Source organism: Eublepharis macularius, chromosome 12 (assembly GCF_028583425.1).
Source record: "Eublepharis macularius isolate TG4126 chromosome 12, MPM_Emac_v1.0, whole genome shotgun sequence".
Classification (NCBI taxonomy): Eukaryota; Metazoa; Chordata; class Lepidosauria; order Squamata; family Eublepharidae; genus Eublepharis; species Eublepharis macularius.
This window is the reverse complement of record NC_072801.1, coordinates 34,782,567-34,796,708: the sequence shown is the minus strand read 5'-3', so window position 1 is coordinate 34,796,708 and position 14,142 is coordinate 34,782,567. Positions and strand designations below refer to the sequence as shown.

The 14,142-nt window shown below is 47.4% G+C and overlaps 1 protein-coding gene across 1 annotated transcript in view; it reads right to left on the bottom strand.

Moving 5' to 3' along the window:
- Nucleotides 1–798: 798 nt before the first annotated feature.
- The window catches only part of FMNL1 (formin like 1), an 86,218-nt gene continuing 72,874 nt past the window's right edge, over nt 799–14,142 (bottom strand). Inside the window, exons 21-26 of the mRNA XM_054995337.1 lie at nt 12,591–12,720; nt 11,428–11,591; nt 10,280–10,381; nt 7,073–7,174; nt 5,822–5,945; nt 799–3,317 (exon numbers count right to left, since the gene is read on the bottom strand). Of these exons, the coding sequence (XP_054851312.1) occupies nt 3,214–3,317; nt 5,822–5,945; nt 7,073–7,174; nt 10,280–10,381; nt 11,428–11,591; nt 12,591–12,720 (726 nt within the window). The 3' untranslated portion in view covers nt 799–3,213. The remainder of the gene's footprint in view (nt 3,318–5,821; nt 5,946–7,072; nt 7,175–10,279; nt 10,382–11,427; nt 11,592–12,590; nt 12,721–14,142) is intronic.

Sequence of the window (14,142 nt, the reverse complement as noted above, 5' to 3'; positions counted from 1 at the left end):
TTCCCAAAACACTTCACGTAAAAGAAGCATGAGTTCTTTTTTTTATCCTTTGAGCAAAACTGGCCACACTTGAATTAAAAATGGGGGTGGGGGTATATTCAGCCTGTAGGCTGCAAGTTGACACTTCTGTCTAGCACAACATCCCATTTCAACAGAGGCCTGCCACACGCTTTATCAACTCCCAAAAGGAAGACACAAAAGCCACATGAGTCTATTGTCAGGTGTCCACATCTGTGGAATTTGCATCTATATCACTTCTGGGGCAACCCAGCAAGAGTTGGCTAGCCTTGCTGGTGATGAACCTGCCTGCAATGAATTGGTTTGATGCTCTTGTTGAGCTGTCTGAGCCAGGCTTCCACGTCTTTCCTGTGGGGGGTAATTTGTGAAGCATCCAGGTAGTTATGATTAGTGCTAGCAGGTTTCTATTGTGTGTGTGTATAGTGTGTACATGCATCTGCAGACTTCACTTACAAAATGACACACACGCACACGTGCCAACATTTCCCCACTGATATAAGAAACGCCATCATAAGAACAGCCTTGTATCTTCACCTTTATGCTTGTGGTCTTGCTGCCCTGTTTACTCTGCAGTGGGTTGGAGGGAGGTTGCGGGGTAACAATGGTGTACAATACCTGAGGGGACATGGGTGTTCACAGAATGGGAGCTTGAAAGTCTTAAAAAACAGAATGTAGTTTGTGAAATTTCACTGCCCAATGGGTGGGAGGCTGGCAGTTTTACTACATAACCATAGTCACTGTTTATGCACCTTCAGAATGCATTTATTATTCTCTCTCACTGTTAACTTGCTTTGGATTAAATGCAATTCACATAACCATATATAAAAATAATGTATACAAAGTAGCAATCATAGGGTTTTGAGGTCCTTTCCCTACATGATTCAAGGCATTTTAAAAAACATAGTAAGTTCCACATTCAGTTCTCCTTCTAGCACTTCCCCCCCTCCCCCCCCACCCGCATGGAGCAATGCGTTGATGTGCAAGGGTGCTATGCTAGGCATTTTAGCCAAGTTTAAGTTACAGCAGAAAAGCAGTGGGGAAGCATAAGCCACAAAGGGAGGCTTCTAAGCAAGTGTGCTTTAGGACTAGTGCTGAGTGAGCAGACGGAATGCCTTGCCTTAACTGCTGAGAGTTTAGGCTAAACGGATCAGAAGGGTGGTGTGGTAGTGGCGGCGGTATGCATGTGCTACAGTATGTATTTATTGCTGCACCAAATGCAATTTTGCTGCATTGTTTTGCATGCCAGCATCCTCCGCTGGAGCAAATTGTTCCTAGTGGCCAGTGTCTGTATTTGCATCAGGGGATGGATGGCTGGATTGCAGCAGCTGACCCTGTTGCAAGGGATGGATCTGGTGGCAGCATGGACCAACACCTTCCTCCTATTCCCACCCCCCGTACAGACACTGTATAAGGGTAGCAATAAGAGCGCAGTGCCCAGTTTTGTAGGTGGGTACAAGACTGTCGCCAGGAATGCTGTGATGAGCAAGTGGGCACTGCTCCTCAAGGTCTACTTAGAACAGAATTGCCAAAGGTCATCCAGTGCCTGTTAGGGTTGCTCTTGTACTTGCAACAGTGGGACTGCCTGCCTTGTGCGGATGGCAGAGTTTGTGCCAGAGAATCCTTCTGGCAATCTGGTCCCAGGAGTAGATAAGGTAAGAGCACGGAGAATACAAGCAGCTGACTGAATCCATCCTAGGGATAATGCATCACGGGTCCTGGAAGTTAATTACAGTGTGTGTGGTGTTAATAACAGCACTCCTTGGCTGCTTAGACGAAAGTCCTTAAGCGTCCAGATTCTCCCAGAGAAGCATAAAGCACCAGTGGAAAAGCCACAGAAAGGGTGACACCTTGTGGCAAGATGAAGCACTGTCCCCAGTCTGATTGTCTCAAAGCCTCTAAGCTTTCTTGCATCAGAGCAAGATGGCTTTTAAAAGTGCCAAAGGAACTCCCATCCCGAAATGCTATTTCAGTTAACAGGCCTGCTGCCCCCGAGGCTGAAGCATTCTGCTAGAAGGGGAGGCCAGGATTATTTAAAACTTCAAATGGAATATTCTGCTACCCAATAGGAAACTTCGTGTCCTTGAACTTTTACTTCCAAGTAGCTGGACTCCATCCAAGACTAACACAAAGAGTTAGAGTTGCCAGGTATATTCACCTGGTTGCAGTCAGCCTTGGAAAGACACAGGCAAAGGGCATAAAAGGAATATGATATGCAACTGCTTGATGTGAAATGGCCACATGATTTGTGCATTACAGAAGGTGGGGGGGGGGGAAAGGCATGTTTATAAAAGCATAGGGTGGACCAGAGACTGGATAATAGCCCAGTGAGAGCCCTACGTTGTGCCATAAGAAAGCTAGGGCCTGAACGTGGGCTGTTTAATGTTGCAAATGGAGAATAACAGCCAGGCTCTCCAATAATAGTGCCAATAGCCACAAAAGTTCTGAGATAGACACTGCTTTTGCTTGGGGTGTTTCCTAGCACCTTAAAGAGGTTCAAATGCATGACGTGAGGGAGCCCAACAATACACACTCCTGGCTAATGAACTCTCAGTGAGTGCCTGAGCACCTGCTTCTCCATAAATCAACCTCTCATGGCCCATGGGAAGGGCTGCCACAAGAGATCCCCAAATCCTCTTGTGGGGAGGGGGGACTAAGATTAACGCAGAATCATGTTGCAAAACAAGACAGGAAAAGCAACCCAAGCATGGTGGGTAGAAAGGTTAAGAGGGAGGGAGGATCTAGCCTGTTAGGTCACTCTCCACCTTGACAGGAGAGGCAGAAGCCATGAAGTTCCGTGGCTGTGGAAGGTGCATGGTGGTGGTACCACTGGCTGGCTCTGCCTTCTGACCCCTTCTGCTGTCTTGTTGAACTGTGGCACGCAGTAGACACTCTTGTCCTGGCCCTAATTCCATCCTAGATCAGTCCAGTAAGGCCAAGATGAGACAGTTCAAAAGGAAGCAGTGTTAATCCAGTGGGCAGTGTGATGAGCAGGGCTTGGGTGTTTGTGTGATGTGTGTGTGCGCAAAAGCCCACAAATGGCTTCAGAAGCTGCAGAAGAGGCAGAAGGGAGGAGTGTCCTGCCCTGAATCCCTTCAGCCCTTGGTGAGAGAAGCTTTCGGTCCATGCCTACTGGCCACGAACCCCTTGCATCCTCAACCAAGGCTCAAAGAGCTGGCTGTTCTCCATTCATGGCTGTCACAGCGAGATGTCGGAGGACACCTGCAGTGTCTGCCCGACGATCCGTTTCCTGCCGCTGTGCCGACCGGTGTCCTCTCGCCGGTACGGCTGGTTCCGCAGGCCTGCCACAAGAGAAACCAGAGAGTCTACTCATTGCATTTGAATATGTGTAATGATGAATACACCTCTTGTCCATTTGCTCTGCACTCATCTCTCTACCAACACTTTGTATTTCTACACTGCAAAATGTATTGAACTCCTTTGGGACAGTAAGACAAATGTCCCTGGGGAGGCTGAGACATGACATTCAATCAAATTCACTCCCCCTGCTCCCTCCATAGTTAGTGCTGCTTACTGTGTGTCTTCTCCAGGTACAAAGAGTTAAGAAACATGAGGCCAGTTTCTAAGAGGTTGGGCTAGTTTCAGCTGAAAAGCAGCCTGTGGTGCCACCAACAAGAGCACGGAAGGGGCTGCTTCACCCTTTTGATTTCTGCCATCATTCTATTCAAAATTGTTGCCCCTCCCTCAAGCTGCATAGAATGTGGTCTGGTCACAGGACACACTTTTTTGTGGATTAAACTGGAGGCACTCCTGGATGCAACAGGATTTACCTGCCTCCAGAGGAGTCCTTGCTATTTGGATGTGCCTCCGGATTAGAAGTGAGCTCAGAGCAGACACTCTTGGAGAGAGAGAATGGGCAGCATCCTCCGAGGGCTTTGCAGAGCACATAGCCATTGGGAGGGAGGCATACATCAGCTAAATAGTGTGGGGAAATAGTAAAAACCCACCCCCATCCATTATTGTGCCCTTAAAGCAGATTGGGTCCCTTCATATTAACTAAATCGCAGCAGGAGATCTGATTACCGGCCTCCCGGGGACGCTGTGTGCAGCTCCTTAGAGGAAGGGCCGAAGAAAAACGCATGAAATAAGTAAATAAAAACTCAGGCAAACTGAGCATCCTGACACTTTCTGCCTCTCAGTGTTGTCTACCACACAGGGTTGTTGTGAGGGACAAACAGGGAATGGTGGGGGAGGGATCCTCATGCTCCCAGCCAGAGTCAAGAAATGCAAGCTAAATATTCTGGTAATGCAGAGCTCTTCCCAGCATCGGAGGAAGTTGATCCCTCGCACCCTTCCCCGCCTCCTCAGGCATGCTTGCCCCTCTCCTCAGTAAAGCCAGCCCCCACCTTCCACATAGCTGTTACCTAGAGGCCCAAACTACAGCGGGCTCTCTTCGTTGAAGCTGGCATCGCAGAAGAGGCGAGACGAGCGTTTGCCCGTCCGAGCAGTGAAAGGCACAGTCTTCAGGGCTGGATTAAGAGCAGTTCCGAGAGAAGCAGGAGAAACCAAGAAGGGCAAGAAGCAGAGGACAGGAGAGAGAAAAGACAGAGCGTCCAGCAAGTACCAGGGCAAACAAGAAAGCAGTTTCCATAAAGAGGCATCAGTGGGTCCTAAGCAGCACAGCTGAAGTACAAACCATGGATCTGTCCTGGCATTCCCCCAATGGGAGTGTGTGTGTGCAATTAAAATGGCTTAATAGCCATTCCCCCTCTGCAGAATACACTAGTTTTGGGGGGAAGCATTTAAGGATCTCTGCTTGAACTCCCCATTAAAAATTCTTAACCCTCCCCACCCCTGGAACCACAGTTAGGAGAACAAGGAGCCATTAAAGTACTTTTAAGCCTGTGGCATAACTGAGAATCCCAGACCTGATTACAGGATAGATGCGGACTCAAAGGAGGGCGTGCTTCCAGAGCAAGAGGGCCTGGGTGAAACAGAGTGAAAACTAGCAGGTGCTCCAGAAGCTTGAGGCAAGTTGATTGGCCAGGGCAGAGGTAACCTTCACAGCTCTGCCCAGCGTCAGGGGTAACAGTTCTGAAGCGGGGCCTCCGCAACATCTACAAAGGCCCTTCTGTAGCCCAAAGGAGAACTCGCAGTCAGATAAACACGTTTAAAAAAATGCTGTTTTAAAATCACTGTATTTTATTATTCCTATTCTCCAAGGGGATTTATGATAGGCGGATTTGGATGGAATGTTTGTATAAATAAATCTATTAAATAGCTGACTAATGAGTGTCCACAACCCTCATCCATTCTAGATATTGTTAGAACTACACTTAAAAAAAAAAAGCTCTTGGTTCCAGTACTTGTGGGATGCATAGATTTGGGAAGCATATGCTAGCTGGTTGAGATCCTTAGGGGGCCCCTAGCCCCCCCCTTTGCAGTGAACTATGCAGTGAAGCCTATTGTTACCATTTCTCTTGCCTACCCCAGATACCCAGGAGATTGCATTGGAATGGGCTTAACCATGTAAGTCAGAAGTTAGAATCACCTTCACCGCTCAACAAGATTCCAAGCCACTCCCCTTTAAAACCCAGTGGCAAAAGAAATGGCCTCCCTTGCACACGGCTGGTTTTCCAGCCAAGCGACCCCAGCAACTGAGGAGGGTGTCCACACACCACATCATAGAGGCTTCACTCACTTACAACCCTCTGTGGCTGGTGAGGGTGCTAACACTCTTTTTCCTGGACCCACGCCCCCACTGGCCAGGTTCAAGCCCCCATGGCAATGGTTGGCTGTGCCTTGGGTGAAGCCATAAAATATCTCAAGCCATCTCTGCCCTCACCTGTAATGATGTCTTCAATGGCTCCATCCTTCCCCTCGTAAATAATGGGCTCCTTCACAAGCTGTTTCTTCTTCAGCTCAGCTATGAGGTCCATCTGTTGCCGCTTAGCCTTGTGGGTGGGAGACTGCCAAGGACAAGAGACGACTAATTCAGTTATGCTTGCATCTCTTCACATTCTGTCTGTGAGACTACCTCTCCCCCCACACACAGGGCAGCTGTCCAAGAACTTGCATACTCAGGGAGGCTGCTACTTGTGGCTTGGTGCCCTCTGGGTGCCGATACCTAAAGGACTCAGGCCAAGAGAGTAAAAATCTTTTTTCTCTCCAACGACTATGATGGATACAAATAAAAGAAAATAGCTAATGTATTTAAAAATATTTAGCATTATATTGCTAAACCCTTAGTTCAACCACAATGCTTAGTGCTTCAAGCCCACCCTAGAAAAGATGGTCAAAAATACCCTTAGGTACAGCTGCCAGTGCTCGTGTGCCCTCCATTTAGTCTTGGGCTCTCCAGTTCAAGTGCACATGCTGCCTCTCACTGGTCCTGGCCAGAAAAGCCTCCAGTTTTAATGATGGTGTCATTAGTACAACTCCCACCCTGATGCCCAAGGTTTCTCTTCACAGCACACTGCTGAGTAGGGTTGCAAAGGAGAGTTTTTACCCCACAGAGGCATCATTCTCTATATAGGTTCATGCAGTTTCTAAGTAGGGTTGCCAACTCCAGCTTGGAAAAATCCTGGAGATCTGGGGGCAATAACAGGAGGGCAGTTTCAGCAGGGGAAGCAGCTTAGAGCTTGTCACTCTAGCACTTCAGTTTGTCCTAGATACTACAGTATACCACAGAATCTGCCCTCCAAAGCTGCCATTTACTTCAGGGGAACTGATCCCTATTGTCCGGAGATCAGCTGTAATTCTAGGAGAACACTAGACCCCATCTGGAGATTGGCAGCCCTATTTCTAAAATAAATTTCAGGATTAGAAAAGCTCAGGAACCACAAGAGAACCCGAGCCCAGCTCTATATCATCCCCTGTCCTGCCTTGTGTCTCGCAAACTCAATGCTTGAGCCATAGACCTACATTCATCCCTTCCTTCTCTATGCTGACCGTCTTGCTATCAGACAATTGGCGTAAGGATTATTGGCCCCATTTAAATGGCTCCCCAAAACTGAATCCAATTGCAAAACAGATGCTCTTTTTAAACTAAGGGAAACAGGGCTCTGAAAAAGGGCAAGAGGGAGTGAAAACAAACCTTTGGTGCTAACTGTTCCTCTTTTCCTGCGGAGTCCACTTGCTCCTCCTCCTTGGCAGCTGCTTCCTGCTTCCTCCATAGCTGGATGTCATCTTCTGCTTTCTTGGGGAGGGGATGAAAACAAGAGAGGGGGAATGACACTGAACCATCATCACAAAAGCAGATTTTAGGAATAATCTCTCTGCAAAAGCCTCATTTCTTGGCCTTGGCAGTAGAATATATTTGAGGGAGGGGGTAAATAAGAATAAAATAGCACAGTCACTCTCTTTCCCTTAGGGAGGGAAATGCAGAAGACCTCTTTGTATATTCTGTGCCTGAAATCCCAATCATAGCTGCCCAGTAATGCTGTTGGTAACTGTATATTGATGAGGAGGAGGAGAGGAGACAGAGCCATTGGTGGTGGTGGGGGGGACATCCCTGTTCCTGACTCTCTGCAGCACCAATAAGGAAAGAAAGTAATAGGGCAGGAGGGGGCACATGTGAGCCTGCCACAGAAAAAATAAACAAGAATAACTGCATTTTGTGCAGGCAGAAGCTTTGGTGACCTAGAGCCTTCCTTGTCACACTAATCCCCAAAAGTTTCTGCAGGAGTAAACTGTGATTAGTCTTTAATAGACATGGGCACGAATCGACTACAAATCAAATTTCATGACGAATTAGGTCAATTCATGTTTTGTGAAAACGTGTTTTGTGGGGCCGCAGTTTTCACGAAATGCATGACTTTTTGGCCTGATTTGTTCGATTCGTGAATGATTCGTGAACGATTTGTGATGCCAGACAGGCTGGCGCTGATCCATTGTTTCCCTAGGCAACATAGGCCCAGAATGTCTGCAGACCTTTTGTTGCCATTGGAAACCCCAATCTTAGCCCACATAACCTTGATAGGCAGCATTCCTTGCCAACTAGAGAGTTTTCATTCTGCCCTATACAGCAAGGAGCAAGGGGGTTAATCTCCTAGGCGACTGAGGAGATGGGCCTTCTGTAGCCATGGGAACACCAATCTCATCCCTTCAAACCCTGTTAGGCAAGTCTGTCTGCCAACCAGAGACGACCTGTTCTGCTCTATGTGAGTGTTTGTTATATAAGGCAGAGCTCTCTGCCTCATGCTTTTCAGTCCCAGTAGACAGGGAGAGGGAGGGCCTGTTGCTGGGATTGGAGTGAGAGAGTGGAATTGAGCTTTTGGCTGCTGCTGCTTCAAAAGAGACTGAAAAGGCTCTTTGCCTTGCTGGGAAGGTCTTTGGGTGAGGGTGCCTTTTTTCCTCCACCCCACCCAACGGCTTTGCATGGCTCTGGGGTCTAGCTTGACTGAGGCTTCCCTTATTTTTTCTTTGCTTTTCTTTGTTTCTTCTTAATTCTTTCTCTGCTCTTTTGAGGGCTCACACTCTTGTTGTTTCCTTTGATTTTATTTTGTGCACCTCTACCGCCTGGGCAGGTGTTTGTGTGGTAGTTTTGGGGCCCTCCCCTCAAGTGTAGTCTCAGGGTCACTGCCTGGCTCTGGGGCCCAGCTTTGTGGGTTCCTCGCCTGAGGTCTCACACTCTTTTTTGTTTTCTTTTCTTTAATTTTAATTTGAGCACCTGTCCTGCCTGGCCAGGTGTCTGTGTGGTGGTTTAGGGATCTCCCTCCACCCCAGTCTCAAGACCATTGCTAGGCTCGGGAGCCAAGCTTTCTGGGTTCCTCTGCTGAGGGCTCAAACTCTTCAAAGTTTTCTTGTTTCTTTTGTTTCCACATTATTTTTGTGTACAGCACTATGAGGCGTAGAATGGAGGGCAAGGGTAGTCTTGGGGGGAAAAGTGCAAAGCTTCCCCAGGTTGTCCATCAGTGCCAGCAATACTCAGGGGAGGTCTTGGAGGCAACAGAGACTCCTACTGTAGATCTGCCTGCGGGGGCTGTGGAGGAGGCAAAACAGGTCTCATCGCGGGAGTGGAAGTGGATATCCTCAAAATTTTTGAGCAAGACGACAAAGGAGGATCTCAGGATAAATGGTGGAGTTTTGGAGAAACATCCAGCTCCCAAACTCTTGGGACTGTCCCTGCCTGCAGTCCACCCCCCACTCTGTCTTCCTGGCCCAGCGCCACACCGTGGCTGTCCTCCTCCTGACCCAGGAAGTCCTGGTCCCCGTTTCAGTCAAGCACTCTGGCAGCACTTCCCACCCTTCCCGTTGACTGCCTCCTGGTCAACATTTTGCCATCTTGGCCAAACTGGGAGTGTGGGTGGAAGAGAGCCTGCTGAAGTCTCCCTGTAAGTTTGGCATCTCTGGGTGGGTGGGTGGGGGTGTTGAAGTGCCCCAGGTTCTGATGAATCGCAAAACTAATGAATTGTATCGTGAAATGGGACAATTTCGTGGAAGTTCATGTTTCGTGATTTGTGGAACGTGATGAAACACGAAACTCTCATTTATTTTTTTCCTGTTTCGTGCCCATCTCTAGTCTTTAAAGAGTTACTAAACTCCTGCTTAGGAAAAGGAGGCACTCTCTGTCATCTCGTGGTATGATATAAGGAAGGGAATGAAGTATCTTACTGGTTGATTGAAGAAGGGGAAGGAGGGAGAGACTTGGGGTCTGTTATTTTATTCTGGTTTTAACTGGAAATGTTTTAAAAATATTATTGTAAGCTGCCTTGAGGAGAGAAGGCAGCATGGTATAGCCCGATCTCATCATATCTCGGAAGCTAAGCAGGGTCAGTACTTGGCTGGGACACCACCAAGGAAGACGCTGCAGAAGAAGGCAATGGCAAACCATCTCTCTTTCTCACTTGCCTTGAAAGCCCCAGCAGGGGTTGCCGTAAGTCAGTTGTGATTTGTCGGCACTTTATACACACAAGCCACCTTGAACCACATGGAAAGGCAGCATGATTTCGAAATCATTTAGGAATTGCAACAATCTGATGAATCTAGAACAGAATGGCAGCCTCTCTGTCATATGTTGCAAAATGCCGAATTATCATTTTTATTAATGCTTAAGTAAGAATTGCTGTTATTGGCAATGCTTAGCATCTCTATAGTATCTTTCAAGAGCTCAAAGTGCTTTATCATCTCAGAAACCCTCACAACAGCTCTGTAGAGCAGAAAGGTTGCAGCCATGGAACTGAGACCGAGAAAGCAACTTGTCTAAAGTCATCCTGGAAGTTTGTGGCTCAAGATTTGACTGAAAAAAATCCCAGCTGACACTCTTTGCTGCTAGGCCACACCTGATCAGAAGGTCTCTTACCTTGTAGGCCTTGACAAAGCGTACGAACACTGGGAAGAACATGGTGGGAGGGGTGGTCTTGGGGTTTTCCCCAAAGTACTCTACCATGGATTCGTAGGCCTCCTGCAGGGCAAGAAACAGTCCATAGAATTGCACCCAACAGCAACAAAGCAACCACAAGAGCATCAAGATGCTCAGCTTTCCTTTCTTCTGCTGGATGCTGAGGCCAGCCTACAACATTCTAAGGCAGAGGATCATACTCTTGCATGGGCTAGAAATTCCTTTACAAGAACCCTCTAAGGCCCTGGATGTGTCAAAATTATAAAGCAAGAATGAGTACTCAGGATCTTATGTTTAGTGATCTTCAGTACACTCGCTTACAGGATCAGGTACTCTCTACAAGATGGTCTGCAGGACCCTGGCCAGTGGTGACCCCCATTCTTTCTTGCCCACACATGTTGGCCTGTAAACTGCTGGGGAAAAATGTTCTACACTGCCTTCTGCTTTAGGGGGTGGGGCTTTGGGGCCCCCAGAATCTCTAAGGAGAGCTGACTTGGGCTCTGCTCCATACTCCCCCCTTGCCTAGCTGTCACTTTAAGCTAGCAAGAGGCAACTGAGGGCCTCACTTATTTTTATCACAATTTCTTTATTCATGGTCAGGTAGAAATGCTATCTTTCAATGCTGCACATTGTTGGACTTTGCACTCAGAACAGGGTTGCCATCTCAGGCTTGGGAAATTTCTGGAGATTTGGGGGCAGTGCCTGGTAAGGGTGAAGTTTTCAGAGAGGACAGATATCAACAGTAAATGTGATGCCACTCTAGACCTTCTCCTAGGCTCTATGGTATACCACCCTATGAAGCTGCCATTTCCTCCATGGGAACTGATCTTTGTAGTCAGGAGAACAATTATGATTCTGAGAGAACACACCCCACCTTGGGGCTGATAACACTAGTGCAGAATCTCAGACAATAGCTGTTTGGGAGACATGATTACAAAATCTGGGGTGGTGGGCCTAAAATATACCTTGGAACCACTGTCTAGAGAACAAAGTGGTCCCCATGAAAAGATGGCAGTCGTGCTTTAGTCCAAAATTCCTCCTTAGGTTTCCCAGATGACTTAACAGCCAGCCCCTTTTGAACCAGACCTCTCCTCCTCTCCCTCTCTCACCTGTGCCATTTTGCTGTCTGCCTGCAGCTTTTCCATCACCTCAGTGTTGGCTTTAAGAAAGTCCTTGAGCACAGTGCTGTCATCCTGGCGCATGAACTCCTTACGTGTGAGCTCCATGCCTCGCTGCAGACCACGCACATCTTGCAATACGCTGTCCAGTGACACTACAGAGGGAGAAAAAGGGTGAAGCCAAACAAGCTCAAATCGGCTCACAAGCCCTAACCCCAGATCTCCCCTGAGGGAGCTCAGTAACAGCTTTTGAGGGTAGGTGCCAGGGCTGCTAGGGTGGGGTGGGAGACAAGATTACAGGGGCCCATCTACTTCAGGTACTCCAAACCCCTAGCTTTCATTTGAAAACCTTTGCATTGCCGAGACATGCCTTTCCCCTTATATCTCTGTAACGGAAGTGGCTTATAACATTTTAACGCTATAATGATATCCTTGTGCCAATTAAAAATGCAAATCCTCCTGTTGCGGGGGAGGGGGAGGAGATGGCCACTGTGCAGACCACCTTACATAAAATCTGGGGGACTTGGCTGACTTGCCTCATCTCCATGAAAGATATGATGTACTATCCCCATTAAGCATCTTCATGTTGTAAGCTTGCTTTTTTGTTCTGGGTGATAGAAATATTTTCTAGTATCTTTTCAGCTGAGTACTTTTTGAAAGAGAATGATGTCTCATTTCATTCAATGGAGTTTATTCCCATGTAATTTGTGTCTTGTCTGTATTTAATTTATAGTGCACTTGAGTATTTGGACTAGGTTCATTGGTTGGGGGTCTTTCTGATTCTGCTTTCTTGTTTTTGTTTTTGCTCTGTGTCCAGTTGCAGTGTAAATCGTAAGTTAAGTAAAACATATTCTTTAGCAGCCTTGTCCCTTTTCCTCTACTGTGTCTTACCTAATGAAGACTTATTATACTATTCATGGTCTCAGGGAGCCAAGTGATTTGTTTTGTTATGATATCTGGTTTGGATCAAAGTCATATGGGTGGGACAGACAGAATCTTTGTCCGGGAGCCCACAGTGGCTCTTGGCAGCCCCTGTAGGGTAATTTTCTCCTCTTCCAGCCACCAGCACCACCACTGCAGAAGAATGGTACATTCCATCCTTCAGCAGAAATACAATTCACCACACTCCTGCCTACAACCCATTAGTTGCACACCTGTCCCTGCCTTGTCCAGAAAGTGAAGTTCACTGGAGAAATGAATGAGCTCAGGATACTTCTCCTGGATCACCCGCACGATGTAATGAAGCAGTGTCTGCTTCCGGTCTGTTGACTTCATGTCCAGGAGCTACAGAGAGAGAGAGAAAATGGTCAGTCTAGGGAAATCCCAAAGCCTCAGTCCATCCCAAGAGCTTCGGAGACACCATCTCTACAACACCTGGGAACGAGCACTGGGCCCCATCAAGCCCATCCTGCACTGCAGCATCTTTTTTGAACAGCCCAGGTAATGCCTGCTGCTGAAGAAGTGGGGACAGGATTTCCAGACGCAGAGCAAAGACCCACCTACCTCCTGGGCAGAGCTCCATAGAAACCGTCAATGCAGTACACAGCATTGAGCTCTGCTCCCTAGGTTTATACTATATTAAATTATTATTAATTATTTAGGTTGTAAGCTCTTTGGGGATGGAAATGCTTTTGAAAAAAAAAACTGTGGTTAGCCACTGTCAGCCCACGGGATAGAGTGGGATAAACATCAAATAAATCATAACAGCTGGTAATGTCTTCCTTCAGTTGTGGCTCCCCACTTCCCACTGAGACCCTTGCTGCAGGACTATTGACATATAACCAACAACTCTACTAACATTTGTGCAGGGCAAACTGTCCCCACCCCTGTTAAGAAACATCAGTCCCTTTGGGAACTGGGCTGCCACCAGCTGGGTCCAACCCAAATCCTCTGCAGTCCTGGGGCTTGGCTGGGACTCGATCAGCAACAGGGCAAGGCCAGGAGGGAACACCAGCCTCCTCCCACACTGCTCATGGCTTGGAGCAAGCTGAAGCCCCTTGCAACATGTCAACACCCCCCTCATCATGTCTCCACAAACATGCTTGCATGTCTTGTCCCAAGAACCAGCCTTGTGCTTTCAGTGTCGCAAACCATAGGACTTCAGTCACTCCTTTGAAAACTAGGGAAGAGAGTCTTCCCCATGCTCACTCCAACATTGTTTTTGGAAAGGGCTTACAGAAGAACATGTGTGGTAAGGATCCTTCCCAGGACCCTTGCTTGGACCCCACTCCCGTTCCTTAATACGGCAGCTCCTGCATACGGAATGGTCTGCCTCAGGCTAGTAGGACGGCCACTCCACACTTCTATTGTTTCACAAAATGTACAAAATGGAATTGTCCAGGAGAGCATTCTTGTAGGGGGAACAGAGTTGGGGCTTAATGGCTCAGCTTGGGAGGTGATCTTTACTGGGAATACTCTGCTTTTTCTTTCAGCTCTTCAGTCCCAGCCCGACGGTGTTATGTCTTTACTAGGCATCTTTGCAGGTGGACTCAAATGCTATCCTATTTTGTAATCTAATTGCTGATTTACTGAATAGCTTTGTTTTACTAGAAGTCTTTGCTGTCAGATACAAGTATTGTTATCATTCAAATGCTATCATATTTCAGAATCAGTTTACTGACTGACTGAATGGTTCTATAGTATTTGTAATCCACCTGGAGTCCCAGTGAAAAAGGCAGACTACAAACGCAAATAAAATAAACTGCA